This window comes from Cavia porcellus, unplaced genomic scaffold, assembly GCF_034190915.1.
Source record: "Cavia porcellus strain 051 isolate PalLab524CR breed Dunkin Hartley unplaced genomic scaffold, mCavPor4.1 scaffold_1, whole genome shotgun sequence".
Classification (NCBI taxonomy): domain Eukaryota; kingdom Metazoa; phylum Chordata; class Mammalia; order Rodentia; family Caviidae; genus Cavia; species Cavia porcellus.
Window position 1 is genome coordinate 159,273,357 of NW_026947484.1, and position 20,982 is coordinate 159,294,338.

General features: G+C 45.5%; 1 protein-coding gene across 4 annotated transcripts in view; it reads left to right on the plus strand.

The window, feature by feature from the left end:
• Nucleotides 1–2,605: 2,605 nt before the first annotated feature.
• The window catches only part of Ptger3 (prostaglandin E receptor 3), a 172,355-nt gene continuing 153,978 nt past the window's right edge, over nucleotides 2,606–20,982 (plus strand). For 3 of the 4 annotated variants that reach the window (XR_010050545.1, XR_010050551.1, XM_063258314.1), the window contains exon 1: nucleotides 2,610–4,256. Coding sequence is in view for 2 of the 4 variants with exons in the window: in XM_063258314.1 (XP_063114384.1) it covers nucleotides 3,351–4,256 (906 nt within the window). In the remaining 2 variants the exon portion in view is untranslated. Of the gene's footprint in view, nucleotides 4,257–20,982 lie in introns of all 4 variants that reach the window. The other variant, XM_063258307.1, reaches the window with a different exon arrangement.

Here is a 20,982-nt window from a genome sequence, read left to right on the forward strand (position 1 = left end):
GAAACTGGTCTAAAATAACGTCTTAAATTACTGGTCTCGGGTATTTTTCTCCTAGAGACAGAAGAGCAATTATGTAGAGATTCCCATTAATATACATTAACATGTTGGCTTTTACATGTCACTGTTGTTTCCCTCGTGAGAACCTGTCTGAAGCAGAGTACTCGTTGAGTATTTACTGTACAAATGAACAATACTTAACCATTAGTTCACATAGAAGAATTTTCAAATACATTCCATCATGAGTTAATGATGGCCTGATTATATGAAGGTAATTGTTAGTCTTTCTGTTTTTTATTTGGTGCTGAGGATCAAACTCAGGTCCTGGTACATGCCACCTGAGCTCTCTACCCCTGAGCTACATCTTTGGGTCCCTTCTTATTGTTCTATATCCATGTTTAATATTCTTGGTGGAAGTATCAAAATTAGTGAACACTAGATAAATATTGATATGTGTTGTAAATATAAAACTATCCAGGAGGGATACAGCTAAACAACTTGTGTGACTGCAGAAAAGTTTAAACATAGTGAACATATGCTTTAGAAATTAAAACATCTGAGCATGAGATCTTTCCATTTAATCCTCCACTAATGGAATGATTGGAGATGCAACTTTGTGAACTTGAAGGAAAACAACTGTAGTTAAATACTAGTGAGTAAGTCTAGGGAGGCAGGTTCTGTAAGGAAAGCATGCCGCAGTCATTTAGAATTCTCAGTGAAGTGTACTGCATGTTATTTGCCTTTGGAGCACTAGAGGGTGGTGGTGGTTCAGATCAGCGCAATGCAGACAGTTGTAACTGAACCAAAAATGCCAGCCAGAACCCAGATACCCTCTTGGTATTGTTACTCATGCCCTCAAAGTCTCTTGTCTACAAAGTGAATAGCTGCAGAACAAATTTACGACGAAAGAAAATGCTGAAAAAAGGAAGTGTTACAACAGAAGACCTGGGACACAGCATATTTGACATTTGATGACAAGGTGGATACTGGAGGCTTACATTCTTGGCTGTTACATGACCTGACCCCTTGCAGTCCTCATGAAGCCCACTTGGTTATAGGATGCAGAGCAATGAAGAATTTTAATGAATTAAATATTTGTAAATAAGAATAGAATGGAGAAATTACTACCTTGGCTACATGAATCCTGAAATGTTCTTAAATTTTTAAATACAATTTTATTAAGTGCAGAAAAATTTAAGTTTGATATGGACCTTCACCCAAATTTACAGATAATCTAAGAATAACCAGGCATCATTTTTAAAAACGTCTTTATTCTGGAAAAATACTTTCCCAAATATGAATTTGAGATTGATTAAAAATAAGACAAAAGTTTAGGGAAAAGAAGTAAATCACATTACTATTTCTTCCAAGTTTTTATTGTAATCGTGACCTTTTTTTTTTGTACGGGGGATTGAACTCAAGCCCTCGTGCTTGCCTGGCAGTTGTGCCTGCTGAGCTGGACAGCTGGCCTAATGATGATATTTTAATAAAACAAAAATGTAAAAAAACAATCTTGTGATAACTGCATAAGAGCAGAGAAGGGACGCAGAGTTTCGGGTCCCATTCTCATTTCTCCCCACTTCTACCAAGCAAGACGTCAGCTAAGATCCGAAAGGCAGGCAGCTGAGGGCCTGTTGCAAATCTAATTCTTGTCAATCTTAAAGTATTACACACTTAGCTCTACTTTTTTTTAAATATGGGGAAAATAAAGTTTGAGGATAGTTTTCAAAATCTTATTATTTACTGGACAATGTGAAGAGGCAGAAAAGCCAGGCCCTCCCCACAAGCTTTGGAGAAAACGTCTTCATAATGATTTTTTTCTTCTTTTTCAACTTTAACTTTTACACTAGTACAGTATGTTTGTAGTGGATAATGGTTACACTCCTCATGGGACGTTAGACATCTTTTTACAACCCCTTTTTCTCCCCTCTTTGTCTCCTTCCCTTTTGCAAAAGTTCTTTTTTATTCCTACTTCCTATTCGCTACCTTTTATTTTATTCTATTCGGAGTTTGACATGTAAGCTTGTGTGTCTGATTTATCTCACTCGGCGTGGTCTCGGGGCACGCATCCCTTCCAGAGGATTCGGGTTTATGCTTTACAGCTGAGGAGTGCTCTATCAGTTTTCATTTTCATCTGCATACCGCGGTTTGGAGTCCATGGAGAGCTGCTTCAAGTAAGAAGGGACTGGGAACCTGCTCACCAGCGCTGGGCCCTTCCTGTCACTGGGCTTCCGGTGACCTCACCTAAACACAGAAATAACGATAGTAACAGTACTTTTGCAGGATCTGTGTGTTAAAACGAGAAAAAGCTTGTGAAAATACCTAACCTACTGGCTTCCTGAAAGACAGGAATGCTAGGCTACTACGCCTGCTTCCCAAGTTTCCGCATAGGTTAACTCCGTGACGTCTGAACACCGTTGCCAGTTCCCGTTCCGTGGGGAAGGGATCCGTGACAGCTGGAGGCTTTTTGGGGGTGCCTCGCCCCTGCTCTCCCCTCTTTCCTTCCCCTGGGCTGGCGGCAGAGGGTTTCCCTGATGCAGAGAGCAGGTGGTGTCACTGCCTGCAGCCTCTCAGGCCCCAGCGCTCTTTTCCGGGAAGGAGCGCAAGATTAAGTGAGGGGCGGTGATCGAGGTTTCTCCTTTGCGTCCAGCCGCCGGGTGTTGTTTGGGTCGTTCCCCTGCATCTCTGGTCACTGTTCACTGTATACTTTCAATGGCGTTGGGGGGACGGAACAGCGCGGCCTTTCCGCGGTGGTTCTAGAGGCTCGAGGTGGGAAGGAAACCCTGCAAGCTGGGCCACGCACGGGCGGTGGCTGCGCGGGATCCCCGGGGGGCAGGTGATTGACACCCACAAGTTGCGAAAGGCTGCTGGGGGAGGCTCGGTCCGGCGAGCGTCTGCGACTAGAAAAGGAGCGCCAGGTCCGCCCTGCCAGGAAGCGCGCCGGGGCGGCTCAGCCGGGCTGGGGAGGCGCGGGCGCAGGGCGTGCCCGGCCGGGCGGAGTCCGCTGCAGGTTTTCCCAGCCCAGCGGCTGCGAGGAGCTAGCTGGCCAGGGCCCCACAGGCTCCGCCGCTCCCTCCCGCCTCCTCCCCCTTCCCTGCCCACGGCCGGGGCGCCCCGCCCCTCGGCCTTATAGCTAGCGGGGCGGGCACCGCGGCGCCCGGAGCGGCGCCGTCTCTGGGGCCCCGATCGCCGGCCGCGTGCGGACGAGGAGCCGGCCGCGCGCCCCTCACCATGGAGCGCAGCCCGGGTCCGGGTCGGGTCGCCGCCACCCCAGGCCACCGCCAGCGCCCTACGCGCCCGCTCTCCCTGCCTGTGCGCTGCGGGCCCCGACGCGTCCGCACCTCGAAGCCGACATGAAGGAGCCCAGGGGCGACGGCGGGGGCGCCCCCTTCTGCACCCGCCTCAACCACTCGGACCCCGGCATGTGGGCGCCCGAGCGCTCGGCCGAGGCTCGGAGCAACCTGAGCCGAGCGCCGCCGGGGCCGGGCGAGGACTGCGGCTCCGTGTCAGTGGCTTTCCCCATCACCATGATGCTCACGGGCTTCGTGGGCAACGCGCTGGCCATGCTGCTCGTGTCGCGGAGCTACCGGCGCCGGGAGAGCAAGCGCAAGAAGTCCTTCCTGCTGTGCATCGGCTGGCTGGCGCTAACCGACCTGGTCGGCCAGCTGCTCACCAGCCCAGTGGTCATCGTCGTGTACCTGTCGCAGCAGCGCTGGGAGCAGCACGACCCGTCGGGCCGGCTGTGCACCTTCTTCGGCCTCACCATGACGGTCTTTGGGCTGTCCTCGCTCTTCATCGCCAGCGCCATGGCCGTCGAGCGCGCGCTGGCCATCCGCGCGCCGCACTGGTATGCGAGCCACATGAAGACGCGCGCCACGCGCGCCGTGCTGCTCGGCGTGTGGCTGGCCGGGCTCGCCTTTGCCCTGCTGCCGGTGCTGGGCGTGGGTCAGTACACTGTCCAGTGGCCTGGGACATGGTGCTTCATCAGCACCGCGCGAGGAGGCAACGGGACCGGCTCCTCCTCCGCGCCCAACAGGGGCAACCTCTTCTTCGCCTCCACCTTCGCCTTCCTGGGGCTCCTGGCGCTGACGGTCACCTTTACCTGCAACCTGGCCACCATTAAGGCCCTGGTGTCCCGCTGCCGGGCCAAAACGGCAGCGGCGCAGTCCAGCGCCCAGTGGGGCCGCATCACCACCGAGACGGCCATCCAGCTCATGGGCATCATGTGCGTGCTGTCGGTCTGCTGGTCGCCGCTCTTGGTAGGTGCTTCCGGGGCGCGCAGGGTCGCGGCGGGCTGGAAATGGGGACCGCGAGGAGCTGCTGCGCTGGCCAGACGTGTTTGGCACCTTGGAGTCTCACCGAGGCTGCTCTTTCCGCTGTGCTGGTCGCGCTCCCGGCGCCCTGAGGGCGGTCTATGTGCAAAGGGCCCTAGCCATGCACCGGTTGGTTGTGCGCGCCAAGCGACTCCAGGTCGACCACGCTCACTCTGGTCGAGGGAAGGCTAGGGATTGCCAGGTACCTGTGCGGTGCCTATGCACAGACACAAGTTTGTCCTGGGTGCAGAAGTAGCAGCAAAACGGGGAGATGACCACGATGGCCTGGCGCTGTGCGTTTTCTCGTTATTTCCAGTGTGTCTTATTCTACAGAGTTAAGGCGAGCAAATTGCATCTGCCAAAGTCCCATACCCGCGACCCGGGCGGGCACTGCAAGCATCACCCGCTGGCATCGTCGAGCCGCTGTAAGGCCTCAGGGAGCAGAGGGTGATCACCTTCCTCACTCCATGTACTCCTGGCTGGAGGCTAGAGAGGGAACCGTGCGCTCGGAGCAGCAGTGCGCTACAGGCCTGGAAGGGAGGCTGGCCCCTCAGGGACGCGCTCCAGGAGCCCGCAGCCAGTGACTCCCTCCTCCCCACTGCGTCTGCTTGCTCTTGTAGCCCTGCCGCACTGGGTAAGGGGCACCCTGCGGGTAGGAGATAAGGGGCTCCCCTCTTCCCAGCTTAGCACCCCAGCGCTCCACAGGGGAGCATGCTTGAGTGCCTCCTACCCCCTTTTTCTCAGGGTATTTTTTTTTTTTTTGAGGTTTTCTTCTGGGGCGTTTAAGCTCCAAAGTTGTGTGAGTACCTCCGTTTCCTGATTGCGGAAGAATGGGCGCTTACTTAGGATGCAGGCAGCGGAGCTAGGTAGACATTGCAGACAGAGCGCCCCAATTAGAGTCACAGCGCTCACTGATTGTATATTGGACTTGGAAACTTTCTATACAGTTGTGGACAACCTCTGAAACACAGGGAGGGAGTTTGCAAAATTCATCACATAGTTGTTTGATCAATTTGTAATAAAATATGCATAACATCAAAGTTGCTATTTTAACTAAGGTAAAAGAGTTCGGTGACTTTAAAGACATTGATTGACAGGCAGTGCTGTGCCCTGTTCAGTTTTTTGTCCTGAAGGACTGAGATGTATGTAGTTCCTTTCTCTCCCCTACGGTTGACAGCTGAATCCCTGTGTGTAAATAGGGAGAGACCTTTGAACACAAATCTTGGCTCCAGATCAGTGATGTGGACCCAGGAGGCGTCACGCTGGGAGGGAACTACCCACAAGTCCCCGTGTAGTGTAGTGGCAGCTCTGTGTTCTGTGAGCGGGAACTCGGAGTGATGTCATCATTTGGTTTATCACAACCAACACCAATTTTAGACATATTTACTTCTATGGTTGAGGAATGGAGTATCTTCGGTCAGACCAAAGATAAAAAGCTCTCAACATAACATTGGAATGAGGGTAACCTAACCGTAAAGGCAAAGGGAGTACATGAAGTTTCACAATTGTCATTTGAGCCCCACGCATTGAGTTTGCCATGCCACACTATTTACAACCTAAAAAATGCAGTCGAACCCTGTGAATAAAATGCTTGTCCGTGAAGTACAAATCACTTACATGTTTTATCGTTCATTTTGTTGTTGTTGTTTTAAAATAGGAGAGAAACTATGTTGTTTTCTATTTGGAAAATTTGGTTTAATAACATGAGTACAGTGGCCTCAGGAAGAATACAGGTTGATCTGAAAAGTTGTAAGTTAAGATGGCCAAACTCACTCTCTGCAAAAAAACTGTATTTAAAACTAATCTTACTGAATTTCAGTTTATATCCTTATTCAGGTAACATTTATTGACATGTAGCATTGTATCACTTTATTAATTTGCTTCTTAAAACATTAAGGGAATTCAACTTATGATCAAATCAAGGAGAGATTCACAATTGCAGTGTAGGTTTTTTTTTTTTCTTTTAAGGAACGGATTTCATCTTCTATTTTGTTCACCACTGAAATTAAATCTCCATGTATCTTCAGAAAGCTCTTGGCACAAAGTTGGCATTATTTCAGAAGAAGAAACCTATAAAACTGCTTTCTTAATAGGTTTGGGAACTACAAGAATGAAAACACTAGAACCCAGTGAATTAAAATTTTCAGTGTAACACTGTTAAAGTGAAAAATCACTTATTACACATTGTTAAACTATGAGTGCACTGTAGATTTCCTATTAGCTTTGGTTGAGTTGGGCATGAGATATTAATCTAGTTGTGCCAACTCCTTACTTGAGAGGGCCCTGGATATACCTTGTCTTGGAGAGAATTATGGCTGTAATACTAAGAAACTTAGGAGACCTGAGATACTATAGCAAGAAACATCCCACCTGCCACAAGTTCTTACTGTGTAGATACTTAGCCGGAAAGCTTCTGTATGTTCAAGCAAAAGCTTTTTTTTTCTTTTTCCTAGAAACTTTTGCAAAATACTAAGATACGAAATGAAGTAGGGGGTGATGAGGGATGAGACATGAAATTAAGAGGGAAATAATATTGCCATGGTAGATGATCTACATTTCTTAGTCACCGTTTATGTAAAGTGTCACATTACTATTCTGTTAGAATGAGCCGGAGGACTCAGTGATACAGACTCACTTATTATGGTTTTATTTTTCCATGAACTATGACCACCAAACAGTCCAGTTATTAGAAATAATGTCCAAGCTTTTAGAAATAGGAAGTCTTAGTTTAAAGGAAGCTCTGAGTATATTTCGTACTTTGGTAACCTGGCACCCCAAGACTGGTAATTCTGGGTAACACTGTAGCTGTCTTTAAAACCCTGCCTACTAAGTGAGCTATCAGCATTGTAAAAAGAGAGGTAGGAGAGACAGCTTCTTGTCCTCAGCATCGGAACAGGATGCAAGCAGCCTTGAAGGTATTTGCCTTTATTTTGAATCAGCAAATTCCATATTCAGTGTCTCCAACTACAAAAAGCTGTTCTCAAATAAGAAAAGACATTTCTCAACACAGTTGTGGTTTTCTTTTTAATTTAAGGAATCACTGATAGAGCTGAGTGGCATTTGTTTCTAATAAGCCACATGTAGTAGATACGTGATACACTATTTCACAGAAGTAATGCTCTTTTCCAGGATGTGATAGTACTCTTCAATTCCTGATCATCTCTGCCTGCTAATTTCTGCCATATTTAACATATTGCTTAAATGATTAAGCAAGTGAACTTGCCCTTTAGGAAAAGCTTTCTATAATCTCTTTTTGTAAAAGTTGAGATTCTTTCAAGTTCTTTCTGTTTTTATTTAGTACAGTTTTTTAACCCAGTCTTTATTTTGTTTGGTACTGGGATTTGAGCTCAGGACCTTGCACTTGCCAGGCAGGCACTGTGCTGATGAGCCATATCCCTGGCCCCACAGCACAATTTTTTGCAGGAGGACTCTCCAGTAGGTTCTGTTTTGATTCCTTTGTGCAGGGGTGGCGGTTCTGGGGATCAAACGCTGGGCAAGCCCTGAACCACGAAGCTCCAGCTCCAGCCCTAAATAGATTAAAAACTGGTTCAGGTGCTGCGATGGGTTTAGAGAAGCAGAATATCCACATTTATGAGTGAAACAGTTAAAGAACCATTATGCAACAGAGAATATAATTTATCCCTTTGACGTGCAGAACAAATTCCAAGAGAATTTGGAGTGAGCGTTGGGAAGGGGTGGGGTGCTTTGACTTGGCCTCATTATGACTTCAAGCCCCTCACCCCTCAGAAGCCAGCAGTGGGAACAGGGTGCTCCCAGGGCAGCCGGGGACTGGGACTTGAAAATGTTCACAGATTCAGGCTGAGGTCTTTGGCCCCTGAGCAGCAGCTTATGGATTCTGCTGCCTCGCCATAGGTGATAGAAGCTTGTTTAGGATTTTTTGAACAGGTACGAAAGTTGATGGGTGGGGCTGCAGGGTGTGGGTCGATGTAGGTGGAAATTGAGAAATGAAATCAGTTATGACTTGCTTTTGAGGGTGACTTGAGCCTCATAGTAGAGACAGTGGGGGAGATGTGTTGGAAAGAAAGGCAAGAGAATAATGATGCTTTTGGAAATGGTCAAGCTTAGGAGTGGTTCATAAAAAATAAAAAACTTTTTATTGAGCATCTCCTATTTCCCTATTCCCATTCACAAAAATCTTCCCGTGCATTACCTCATTTAATGGTACCATGTAAGATTGTCACTATTATTTACATAATTCAGAGGAAGAATATTAAACACAGATTTATATGTCAGGATATCTGACTTGGAGTTTCTTTTTAGTTGTGTTGTTTGTTTGTTTAGCTTAGAATTTAGCAATTCTAGTCTTAGCAGCACTGAGCAAGTTATACACACAGTATATAAATCCATAAAATACAGAGGCAGAGCTACTAGACATCCGGGATCTCATGAGTATTTTTTAAAATTCTTCTTGAGAATGAGAAACTCTCAATTGAATGAACCAAAGCAAGCAGTTCCCAGGGCATTGTTTGGCTATCATTGTCTAAGGGTGGGAGTCCTGAGTGGTGGGGGCTTTGGCCTTAGTACATATAAGGTGATTGTGTGAATGATGTATCCAGAAGCCAGAATAACTTAAAGATGAATGAGATAAATCACTGCTTAAAAATGCAGATATTTAATTTGGGGTTTATCAGACAGAGCCAAGAATTAAAAACTTCTGAAGCTGTCATCTTTGAGGAGATTCAGATGGTCTAGAGTTGTGGAATAAATATGACTCATTAGCCTTTCTCTTTGAAAAAAGCTGTAAAGGTCAATAACTCCATTATAAAAGTTTCCATAGGTTCAGTTTTCTGGGAATAACACTGAGGAATATGCACCGGAAGCATTTGTAGCTGGCTGCGGTGGGTCTGGGGATGATAAGAGGTAATACGAGTGTGCACTGTCAGTGTTTAGCTTTGCCTGTGCATCGCTGGGGAGTAGTGGTGGGAAATCCTCACCAACACTGTGTACATTTTTGTAGCGTTTTTATAATCCACTGATGTTTGTCTCTTCTATAGCTTCCAACTCTAAGATCTACAACTTATGTGTCAAATTCTGCCTCTTAGATTTTCCGTAACTCTTTATCCTGGTGATAAATAGGAACTTTTAAGTTCATTTCTCACTGGATATGCTTCTTGAGGATTATTAGATAGTTTTTTTCAAATCATTTTTCTCAAGAAAATTCTAGCTGTCATCAATTAAAGAGAGTAAAATATATTTTTTTCTTTACTTTTTTTTGGGTTCTTTCTTTTTTTAAAAAATAGTGTCAGGCATTTTCACTGAGCTACATTCCCCCTCCCACCCTACCCTTACTTAATTTTAAAACAGTGTCATGCTCAATTGTTAACTTGCTCAGGCTGACCTCAAACTTGTGAACCTCATTCCTCAGCCTTCCAGAGAGCTGGATCTGAGGGTGTGTTCCATCAGGCACAGCTGGTACATTAACTTTTCTTTGCGTTCTGTTTCTATCTTATCAATAAAAAGGTAAACATGATGCGAGGAATATGCACCGGAAGCATTTGTAGCTGGCTGCGGTGGGCCAGCCACCGCAGTTCCTAAATGAGAGGCACACAGGTGCACACACTCAGAAGTGACACTACAGCATGGCAACTGTGATTTTAAGTAGCCTCTCTCTTGAGTTGTTCAAGGTTCTAGTTCTCTTCCTTGGAGAAGGCTTCCTTGAGTCTCCAGGCTTGGTTGGGTGGCCCAGCCTCTAGGCCTGAAGCACCCTGCATTTCCGCATCATAGACTGAGTCACACTTCACTGTACATAGTGACTGTCTTTCTGTTCTCTTAGATCTCCTGAGGGAAGGTACAGGGTCTGTGTTATGCATAATTTATTCACTTCCTAGGAACGATCATAACTTCCTGCAATGCAACATGTGCCCATTTCATGCTTACTGACTGAATACCTGAGCACCAGAATTGAAAGACAGATGCTAGTCTCACTTGTGAAGGCCACTAGGTGTGTAACCTTAGACAGCCACTTCATATCTTTGTGAACTACTTTCTTTTGTCCTGTGTAAAACTGAAATAAGAACACCCATCCATCCCATTTCACGGGAATGTAACAGAAAGCAAGATAAATATACATGAACCCAGTGGGAGGGGGTGCGGTGTATGAAGATGCCTTATTGCCGAGTCCTTTCTGCAAGCTGGAAATATTCCCTCCATCTGAAGTTTGGCTGGACAACAAGGTTGACTCTGTATTCCAACACCTTTTCTTCAAAACTCCTGAAGAAAAAAGGCAAGTAATGATTCACAGCTTGGATACTTATACTTCACCAGCAAAACAAAGCAAAGAGTGTGCTGGAGAATGCGACTTTTTCCAAAGGAGCAAAAAACTTAAGAAAGACATTGAAGTAAATGTGCATACATTTTATAAGGCCTTGCAGTGTGCTCCTTCTCTCCTTTCTCAGGTACTATGTCTCGTCTGCTCTCTGAGAAGCCATTCCCTTTGCAGCTGCCACTTAGCTTCCTAAATGTAAAACATGGTGGATCCCATTTCTCTTTTCCCTTGAGCCCAAGGACCTCTGCCCCAGAGTGTAGAGTCCCACTTTGTGCCTGTCCGATGGAGAAGACTTCTGCATCGAGCTGTCTGCTCTCCACCTCAGGCATCCCTCTGTGCTGGAGGTGACTGTGGGTTGCACCCGCTGCCCCATCCTGGGTGGCGGGTGCTCCTTCCAGCCAGTGCCCTCTTCCTGCTGCTCTTTGGGGCGACAGAGACCTCTTTTCAGTGGAATAGGTGAGTTTAGCTTGCTGCACTACCTGAAGTCATTCTCCAGACTTCCTAAAAGTGCAGCCCAGGCCTCAGTTTTCTGCATGTTTTCACAGATAATCAGGACATATGGAATGAAAGGAGCCTCTGCTATCTGCTCCCAGCCTGAAACTGAATTTACACAAGTCTTACATGAGACCGAAGTGTGGGAATCGTAGCAGGGCACACTGCCTCACACAGTTTGATCAGGTAGTGACAGCACAATCATATTCTTTAGCAGCCTACAAAATGATTTTTTCCCCCACAGAGTGACTTGCCCAGGTAGTCTCTGGTCAGCATTCATAGAAAGGACATTTCAGTGCCCAACCTTAGTGCTTCCTCAAAATCTGTCCACTACCTTAGCAGTACTGATTTCATGACAGATATGTGGAGGACCTTAAATCTAAAAATAAAAAAAAAATGTGACAGATGTAGAAATGGAGGCTTGATAATTCACAATTTAATTCTGTCAGGAAAAAGAAAACTAGCTACTAATTTAAAGTAAAAACCATGTAATAAAAATATACACTAAATCTTGCACCAAATAACACTGTTATTCAAAAAACTTGGTAATATAAAGGTAACAGGTCATATTAGAGCTGAAAGCCTATTTTAAGCACTTATTAATATAAAAATCAAATGTAATTTTTGAAGCATACCTTTCACTAAATCTTTGATACTTCCTCAAAGTAGATTTGGTGTGTATATATTTGCTTCTCTCTGAATACTCAATCACTGTCATTTCCTGTGATTAGGAATATGCTATTGTTGGTATGATTCATGAGAACTGGAGATGATGAAAAGGAGATTTCCAAGCTAAAATTAATTTCGGAGAATTCACAATACAATATGGTGGAACCTTAACTGCTGTATTGATGTGTGAGTTCCCTGGTCACTTTTTGCTGTGGAAAGCATTATCGGAATCAGAGATGGCGGCAGATCTTGAATGCCTTGCCCTAGAGAGAAGAAAGGCCCTACGGCCTACTCCTAAGCCAAAGACTGGATGGCCAGAGCCCTTCCCTGCACTTGCCTTTCTCACCAAGTGGGGCAACTCACTTATCATTCCGGCCCCCCCTCTTGTCAGTGAGATGCAGTGATAACCAGCTTCACCTTCCACCCAGTTTCAACTTCCTGCGGCTCAAAAAAGATAAAGAGGTCCCCGCTGGAGATCCTGAACTAGATACCTGGGTAAAAACACCTCAAGACTTCTTAAGAGCAGAATAGAGAGGTGTAGAAAGAGACAGTTTTTTTGATGTAGTGTTTGTAGATGCTGCTTGAGTGTTTGCTGTGTTCCTACCACTGCGACTAACCTGATGGTACAATGGAAACCAGGGCTGTTTCTTGGCACTGAATGGATTAAGCAGTCCCATGGCTCTTGGGGGTGCTATTTAGATGAATTACGCTCTGCATGAATGACACTTGTTGGAGTCCAGCAGTGTGTAGTCTGAGCAGCTGTCCGCAGCAGCGTTGATGGTAAACTGAGCAGATGTGGTCTCTTCCTTTTTGATGCTAAGATAGACAGACATGACCATTCCAGTGAACAGATGGGTCTTCCTGTGGTCACTTTCATTGCTCTGAATGGTACCTCTGCTACTAATTAGCCTTCTACGGGCTGCAGGGCAGTGCTGCTGGATGCCCCTAAAGACCAACAGGCCTTGTCCAAGCTGAAGCCAGTCCGTCATAGAGAGCGCACTGACTGGGCTCACCCTGATGCTCAGCCGTAATTCCACAAAGGACCAGAGCCGCCATAAGCCTGCTGCCCTTGGGCCACCACTACTTCAGAACCAGCCCTCCACTTGCGCCCTCAGGCCCTGAGTTGTATGTGCGTCACCTGAGGGTAGCTCTGCATTTCTGTTTCAGCTTTTCTGGGTCTTTTCCCTCTAGTGAAGGTAGCCAGGCCGCTCTGCTCCAACTTCCCAGGCCTTGCTTTCCTCTTTCCTGAAGATGCAAGCTGGGCTGGTACAGCTCCACCTTCCTCTTCCCAGGTGAGCATCGGTCCACCCGGGAGTGTCAGCTGTGTTTGCTTTGTATATGCATATATATACGGCCCAGAATTTCACCATGGAAGCTTAATCATAACATATTTACCACCACTATTACAGTGGCCCCTGCTTTCCCCACCTAGAGAGAGGAGTTGGACAACTCTGGACACTACCTTAGCTATATTAACATGGGGAACATGTTAGGCCTGCAGGAGGCAGGTGCCCTGGCAGCTGTTGAAGAGAGGCCCCCCTGGATGCAGGGGTGGGGTTCCCAGGCTAGTGTGAGCATCTCTGAGAACAGGGCGTTATCATGAGTCTTGGAAGAGGAGGCCCTCGGGTGCAGGAAGAGCCGCCTGGAAAACCATCAGCCTAAAACACAGTAGAAGCCCTGGGTGGTGGGTGTGACCTAGATGGCACTTTGGGGACCCAGGTGGGTAGGGAAGCCAGATAGTACAGTGCCTGGAGTTAGGATTTCTAGGTCTGCACAATGGAGAGCTCCAAGTGATTGGATCTACTTTACTTGCTTGAGAGATAACACGGGTTGTAGTGTGCATCAGAGGAGTGGAACAGCAGAGCTCTTGAGCTGGAGCAGATGGAGATAGAGATGGAGATGGAGATGTGTAGACCAGGCCAGGAGAGGAAACGCATTTTCCTGAGGCACCACCTTGAGGGATGGGAGGGAAATAGCTTGGTGGGGACCTGGTGGGGAGGCAGCTGGGGATCTGTGCAGAGACCAGAGGGAGAATTCCTCGCAGAAGGGGCAGGAATGGAAAGCTCCTCTGTTTCTGCTGGAACCAGTTCTTCCCTGTCACGCCCAGGCTCCACAGTACCTCCCCAGGGAAGGCACATTGTAAAAGAAAATCGGTGATGAAAGATTAATTTTCAATTCTACCCATTGGAATTTAAGGACAGGAAAGCGTCCACATACTGGGAATTTTTAGAAGAGCTGCTTCCCTTCTGTTCCCAGTTACTAGCGCATTTGGAAAGAATCCCTCCAGGTTGCTTCAGTGTCTTTCCAGCTAGGGTGAAACATGGTATCTTAATTCTAAAGAGCAGAGATGGAAATTCACCAAGGTGAGATTTTTTTAAAAGGTTATTACAGTGAAAGACATACAGCTGTGAATCTCTCTCAAAATCCTTCTCCTCTTCCTCCTCCTCCTCCTCCTCCTCACTGTGACCACGCTCAGCCCATCGTCCTTGCCGCCTTCTGAAGTCCTCTTTCATGTTGAGACTTAATAAAAAATGTGAATATTGCTGCCAAACGCTGTCCAAGAGAAAGGCAGGGTCATAAACATGTGACACTGTGTCCTCATCCACTGGACTCACCCCATCTGGCACTGTGTGACTTCAGGCTCATCCCCAAAGTCAAAATGAACAGGAAAAGCATGTGTATTAAATCGATTCAGCACCGCCGTGAAGCACAGCTAAAGACACCGAGGAAAGAGGACTTCCAGAGCTGCTGCGGGAAGTCACGAGAACGGTGGGATCAACAGGCTCCCAGTAAGGGGGAGAATTTTGATGCAGATTACGGATGAGGTATCTTTTACTGTGATATATGTTTACAAATTTTCAGAATTCACCATGCAATTGATCCCCTCTGCATATGTGCTCAGGCTTATCTTTAAGAAACTGTTTCCTCTTTAATAGCTGGAGCAGTCCAAGTATGTTCAGCCCTAGCCTCAGTGAGTCCAAAACAAACTTGTTTTCAGGAGAGACAGCTTTTACTTTTAAAGTTGTGTGTCCTATAATTTTGTGGTAACCATTGAAGAGTTTTACTTGGATTTTTCAGCCAGAAAGTACTTTGAATGACCCTGACAATGGCTTGAACGTGGCTGCAAATTCATTAACTGATCTAACAGCTATTTGTTGACCATTGATTGCATGTTAGATATGGAGCTGCAGCTCCTGCAGTACAATCCACATGACCCCTCGTTCTCAAGGAACATGTCTGCACTGTAATTCCTGTAGAAACTGGAGGCTGTCGCTGGAAAAAAGCAACGTTACTTACCCTGTGCACTTTTCAAGCTCAGAACCTTTGCAAAGTCACTCATCCATGCACACATTCAAGAGTTATTTCTGAGTATGTCCCAGGTGTAGGGTATGGTCCGAGGTGCTAGCAGTGCCTTGGTGACTTACATTAGTTGCATGCTGTCTGGAAACTTTTGTTCTAGTGGATGGAGAGAGGCGACACAGGGATAAATAAACTAGCAGTCAGGATGCCAGAAACACTGTTGAGAAAGTAAATCAGGCTGACATAGTGATATAGGATGACATGAGACTTTGTGTGGACTGAGCTGTCAGAGACAGTGTCTCTGGGAGGGAAAGAAAGGGTCGGGCAGGAACTATCTATAGGAAGAGCATATCGGGCAGAGGGAAGCGATGTCCTCTTGGCCAGTGAAACCAAAATGCAATAAGAGCATAAGAGGCCGTGCTATAAACTGAGGTCAGAGGGGCTGTGGAGACCCGGAGCGCTAAGACCATACCCAGGAGCTTTGGGGTTTTGTAAGAACCACTGGAAGGTCTGAAGCGGGAGTAAACACGACTGGGTTCATGTTTTCAAAAGGGGTATCTGGTAGCTGAGTGGAGACCGAATTTCAGGGGCAAGAAGTGACAATAGAAAACCAGTGAGAAGGCTGTCAGGTGAGAGGGGCTGACAGTTCAAGTTGGAGCAGAGTGGTGGACATTTTCACCAAGTGAACTTCCCAGGCATTCTTCAGCATCTTGCCCCGCCATCCTTTGACTGGGGCAGGAAGTAGGGTCCTGCCTTCCTCTCTGGACCTCTGGTGTTCTTGGAGACACCAATGACTTCCCATTGATTCCTTCTAACAAGGAGGTGACCACTCTCAGTTTACACACATCCTCTGGCTGGGTCCGGATGTAAGTTGGGTCTTATAGGTGCTGTTTCTCTTGCTGAGATGCAAATTAGAACAGTCATGCAGAAACACAAGTAGCAAAGCTTGCTGATAGAATAGTGGAATGTTCTAAGAAGCATGATGCCCAGAACCAAGTCTAGACAAAGTTAATTTCTCGACCAGGTATCAGAAGGACTCGTCCATTGCATTCATTGTTAAATGAGTGATTATTCTTGTTTGTCTTCTCCCATATTGGAAGCAATTCTCAAGTTCATATCTCCTACATTTAAAAATCAGGATCATTTGGTTACAAACAAAAGAAACTCAATTCAAACTAGATTGAGTGAAAGGAAAGAAAGGAAGGGAGAGGAGCTGCTTGATTCACATAATTTTTAGAGGTCATGAGTGGGAATGGCCTGGTGGGAGACTCAAGTCAGGGTTCTTTGGGTTGCTACCTTTGTGTCTTTCCTGGCTTCAGAATTTCCACACCAGTTGCTGCTTCTGAGGAATGACCCAGCTCCTCAGCTAGGCCTGCATTCCTGTTTTGAAGCTTCATGTTGACAGGTTTATATTTACACTCTGCCCGTGGGATTTTAATTCTGCTTTTAGAGCAGAATTATACTATTTCAGTGTGTATGCTACATTGAAACACTGCTTAAATGTCAGAGATATTTCTTTCTTGTTTTGCATCGTTCAATGACAAAAAGATCTCGGGCCTGTTTCATCTTTGAAGGCTAATGGTGAGTTTTATGAAGCTATGATTAAAGATTTTGCTTAGTGGATTTTCCAGAAATGAGTTAAGGGTGCCATGAGAGGCTTACAGTGAAGCAGAGGTGGCTTTAGAAGGCTTTAAGAGCTCACAAATACAACCTAAGCACCATAGCGAGGTGACCAGCAAAGAAGAAAGGGGCTCTGTCTTGATTTTTGCATAAAGAGCAATGGTAGCCTGGGTTTGCCATTAACCTGGCAACTGACTTTCTCTTTGTAAATCAGAGGCTGTGCTAACAGTCAACATGCTGGGTGGCAGGTTTTATTTAATGGTAATAATTTCCTCCAAGAATAGACAAACGATTTGCCTGAATCCCAAAGCAAACTTCTTAATATTAGCTTTTGTTCTATGACAGGCACTAGGGAATATTTCAAAATCCTTTCCTCCAGCATCCATTTCTAATTAACTTATGCTATTGACCAGTATCGTAAGAGGAAGCCTGGAAATATCTTCTGATTTCAGAGCTCTCATGTCCTCTCCTAGCCTCGGCGCTGGGAAACAAACAGTAGCAGCTGACTCCTAGCTCAGAGCACAGATGCTGGAAGATCCCAGGAGCTCACTGAGTCCGAGGGATCTGGGAGGCAGGTTTGGAAGACAGGCAGGATCCAGGATGTGCTGGACGCTTGGCTTCAGGTCTCACAGCCAGCAGAGGACCTGCGGCCGAGGTGCTCACTGTGTATGGCTGTGCCCAGCCCAGCTCAGAACCCAAAATGCCCTCCTCCTTCTTCTCCTCAGTTTCTCAGCATCACCCAAAGCTCTGTTCAGGCCTGACTGTTTTGGCCCCGGTCTTTACCCTGGCTAGGTCAAGGGTCAGCAGTAGATCAGCACCCCCAACTTCAGCGTTTTGAAATGGAAGAGCTGGTAGAAAGGATGTGCTGAGCTTTGTCTGCCACTCAGAATAGAGAGAAAATTAAGTTCTCTTGAATTAGGACATTAATGATAAAAGGTTGGGTTTTAGTTTTGCCATCTAATTCCTTCTTAGAAACATCATAATAGTAATGTGGTTTAGAAACTCTGTGTGTCTCTGAGAGAGAGACAGAGAGAGAGAGAGAGAGAGAGAGAGAGAGAGAGAGAGAGAGAGACAGAGAGAGAGAGAGAGACAGAGAGAGAAAGAGAGAAAGACAGAGAGAGACAGAGAGAGGTTATGTATGCCCTGCCATTTATCCACTGGGAGGATGGAGTGGCAGGGAGATTGGCAGAATGACAGAGTCACAGGAATAGAAGACCTTGTGTTTACTGAGTGTCTTCAGTGTAAGTACTTGGCAATTACCCTTTAACATATTATCTAATGTCGCCATCACAAAAGTTTATAAGTTTGCTATCTTCTTCTCCTGTTTTCTCAGTTGCACGTACGAAGATTCAAAAATTATGTAATATGCCTAACATGTGGTAAACTCCAAGTTTGGACTATAGGACTTTGTTTTTCTGTGTGTACCAAAAACATTTTCAAATCACTTCACTGGGAATATTGTATAGAAAACAGTAGATTAAGAATAGTAAAACAAACATGGTGCTAGACTGGCTGGGCAGCTGATCACAGACTTCCTGTAGAATATGCCTTGGTTCCTTCATTGATCAGTCTTCGGAAGAGTGTGGCTTTCTGGGCAACATATTTGAAAATCCTTGTAAAGAGCAACCTTGGCTGGCCCCAAGCTGTCTGTTCCTGGATCCCGTCTCCCCGTGACACCTGTAATTTGGGCGGTGTTTCCTGTACAGGCAGGTCCCCTTTGTCTCCTGGTCTCCGTTCTTTCCAGCCTGGATTGCTCACCCATGGTGCTAAAGTTTTACTAGGCAAATATATTTCAGAGTCTGCAATTCACAAATAGTCTTCGCACTCAAGTGTTTATAAAAGAGAACTGTTTATTGAGTTCCTTTTGCTTAGTGGGAAAGTGTTTGACTACAGTCAAAATTAGAAAATTTGTTTTGACAGTTTTAAAACTTTCTGTGTGATACAGTGCAATTAGGATCCTTGCAAATCTGCTTTGATCTTTTTTTTTTTTTCACCTCACAATTACAGAGTACAAAAAGAGCCTTTGTCCACAGTGAGTCTCACACGGAGTCCAGGCATTTCTTACCCAGCTCTCTCTCACTCTCATTAGAAAGGCTTCAGGTTCCTGAGTTTTGTCTTCCAAATCTTGGGATTAAATGTACTCGCCAGACTCACATGACCCCTCATCTTGCCCTCAGCATCCTTACATCAGTCATAAAAATTGATTTGTAATTGCAGGAATGATCCGTGTGCTTCCATACTCAGCAAACCCAGCTCTTTGTCTTGGAGCTTTATCAGTGATGCAGGTGGGCAGACAGCGCTGCCCTGCACCTCTGAGGTCAGGCCCTGACCTCAGAGCCCTCCGGACTGTGGTGATCAAGTTCATTTGCGATAAGCAGGGTCACCACAGGCTGCAGATACCAGCTCTGGGCCCTTGCCCTTCACAAACGTAATCTCATTTTTGTCCTACCAGTAATACTTGGAGAAACACCATTGTGTCCATTTTTAGACAAAGAAACTGGTTTTGAGATGTGAAATAACTTTTCTAGGGTTGGAAAACTAGCAAAGAGCAGAGTTGGCTTTAAACCCGGGTTTGTCTGATTTTATCACTTCTGCAATGAACTACTAAGCTGTATGGCTGTGATCTTGTGAATCACTTTACCTGATTCCTGCAAATTATAAAGCTCTTCAGAGCAGTGATCTCAGCCTATTTGTGGATCAGTCTGTAGCTCCTAGCAGCCACTTAACAAATGCTTGTGGAATAAACAAAGAGGAATCATAATGTCATGAAAAGGTGACTAGATCTGGAATCAGGAGATTGTGACAAAAAGACCAGATTCAGGAGTTTTACCTATATTAGATTTTTTTAAAGAAAGAGTTCACATCAACCTTGCAACATAGATGATATGAATCTTGTTTTGTTGTTGTTGTTTAATTTGCCGAGCACAACACATGGTAAGACCCACAGCTAGTAAATGGTGTTGAATAAACCAAACCAAGTCTGTTTTTTATTCCAAACCTACTAATCCAACTTGTGTCTAATGAGTAATGGGTACTATGAATACAGAAAAATTTGAAAGAGTTTTAAAAACATTATGCCATTTTCTTCATTTATTTTATTGTTTCCACTTTGTTGCTAGTAATAAAATCTTTTTGAGAAGACTCAGAAATCCCTTTAGGATAGACAAGGATGGGCGAAACCAGTTGTTTTCGTAAAGGAAGAGAGGAGTTAATTAGAAGCAGTGGTTAGGAGCAATGGAAGACAGCTGCTCTAATGCCTGCTACGCAAAGAAGAAAAACTAAAGGACATTTGGGAAGGTGCCTCAGGATAACTGTTAAACAATGTGGGACCTTAGAAACCATAGAGAAATAGACTAAAAATAGCAAAGGAAGGGGAAAAGCATGCTTGCAAACGAGCTTGAGTTTCCTTTCTGTCTTATGCCGTTACTTGACTGTTAGGGATGGGCGAGCCCAGTGGTCTGAGAATTCTTCAGCAGCGGCAAATCCACAGGCCAGGCAGCCTTCAGTCAGTTCATCTGGGAGTTCAGCAATAGCATCTAGGACCTGGGCACTCCCAGGTCTCATTTGCTGTCCTCCATTGGCTTCTCTCTATGACTCTTTCCCTTCAGGTGGCCCGAATAGTGCTAGTACAGGATCCTACTCCATCTCTTGGAGGGGAAAGCTAGGATTTTCATGGCTGTCTTGTATAAGAAGTAGGCCATTTTCTCCAGATGTTCTTCTTTTTGGATTCACTGGCTAGTACAGGGGAACATCATCTTGCCTGGCCCAGGCTCATTCCTGAGGCTAGGAATGGGTGCAACCCCACAGCACTCAGGCTGCAGTGAAATAGATGCACTGAGATGGGAGGTGGAGACAGGAGATGCTGGGTAGGGAACTGATCAAGTGAGTACCAGAGTGATGGAACCCATGCAGTGTCACTGAGATACTGCCTGTGAGAATCTTCGGAGAATAGCAGGCATCAAACCCATACTTTCAGCTGCATGTAGGTATTAGATGCTTGAAATGTGGTTATTTCAAACTGAGATACAAGTTAAAATATATGCCAACACTTGAAGATAAATTACAAAAAAAAGATAAAATAGAAAATCTCTCAGTATTTCTAGTGGCTATAGGTTGAAATTAATATTTCAGATATATTGAATACATTAAAATATATTACTAAGTTTAGTTCTACTTTTTTTTTTTTACCTTTCTTAGTGTTCTAGTAGAAAACTCTAAAGCATATATATGGCTCACCCTTGTGGCTTTCAATTATATTTCGTTAGCTAATCTTGCATTAGACCAATGATTTTTCACTTGTTTTGT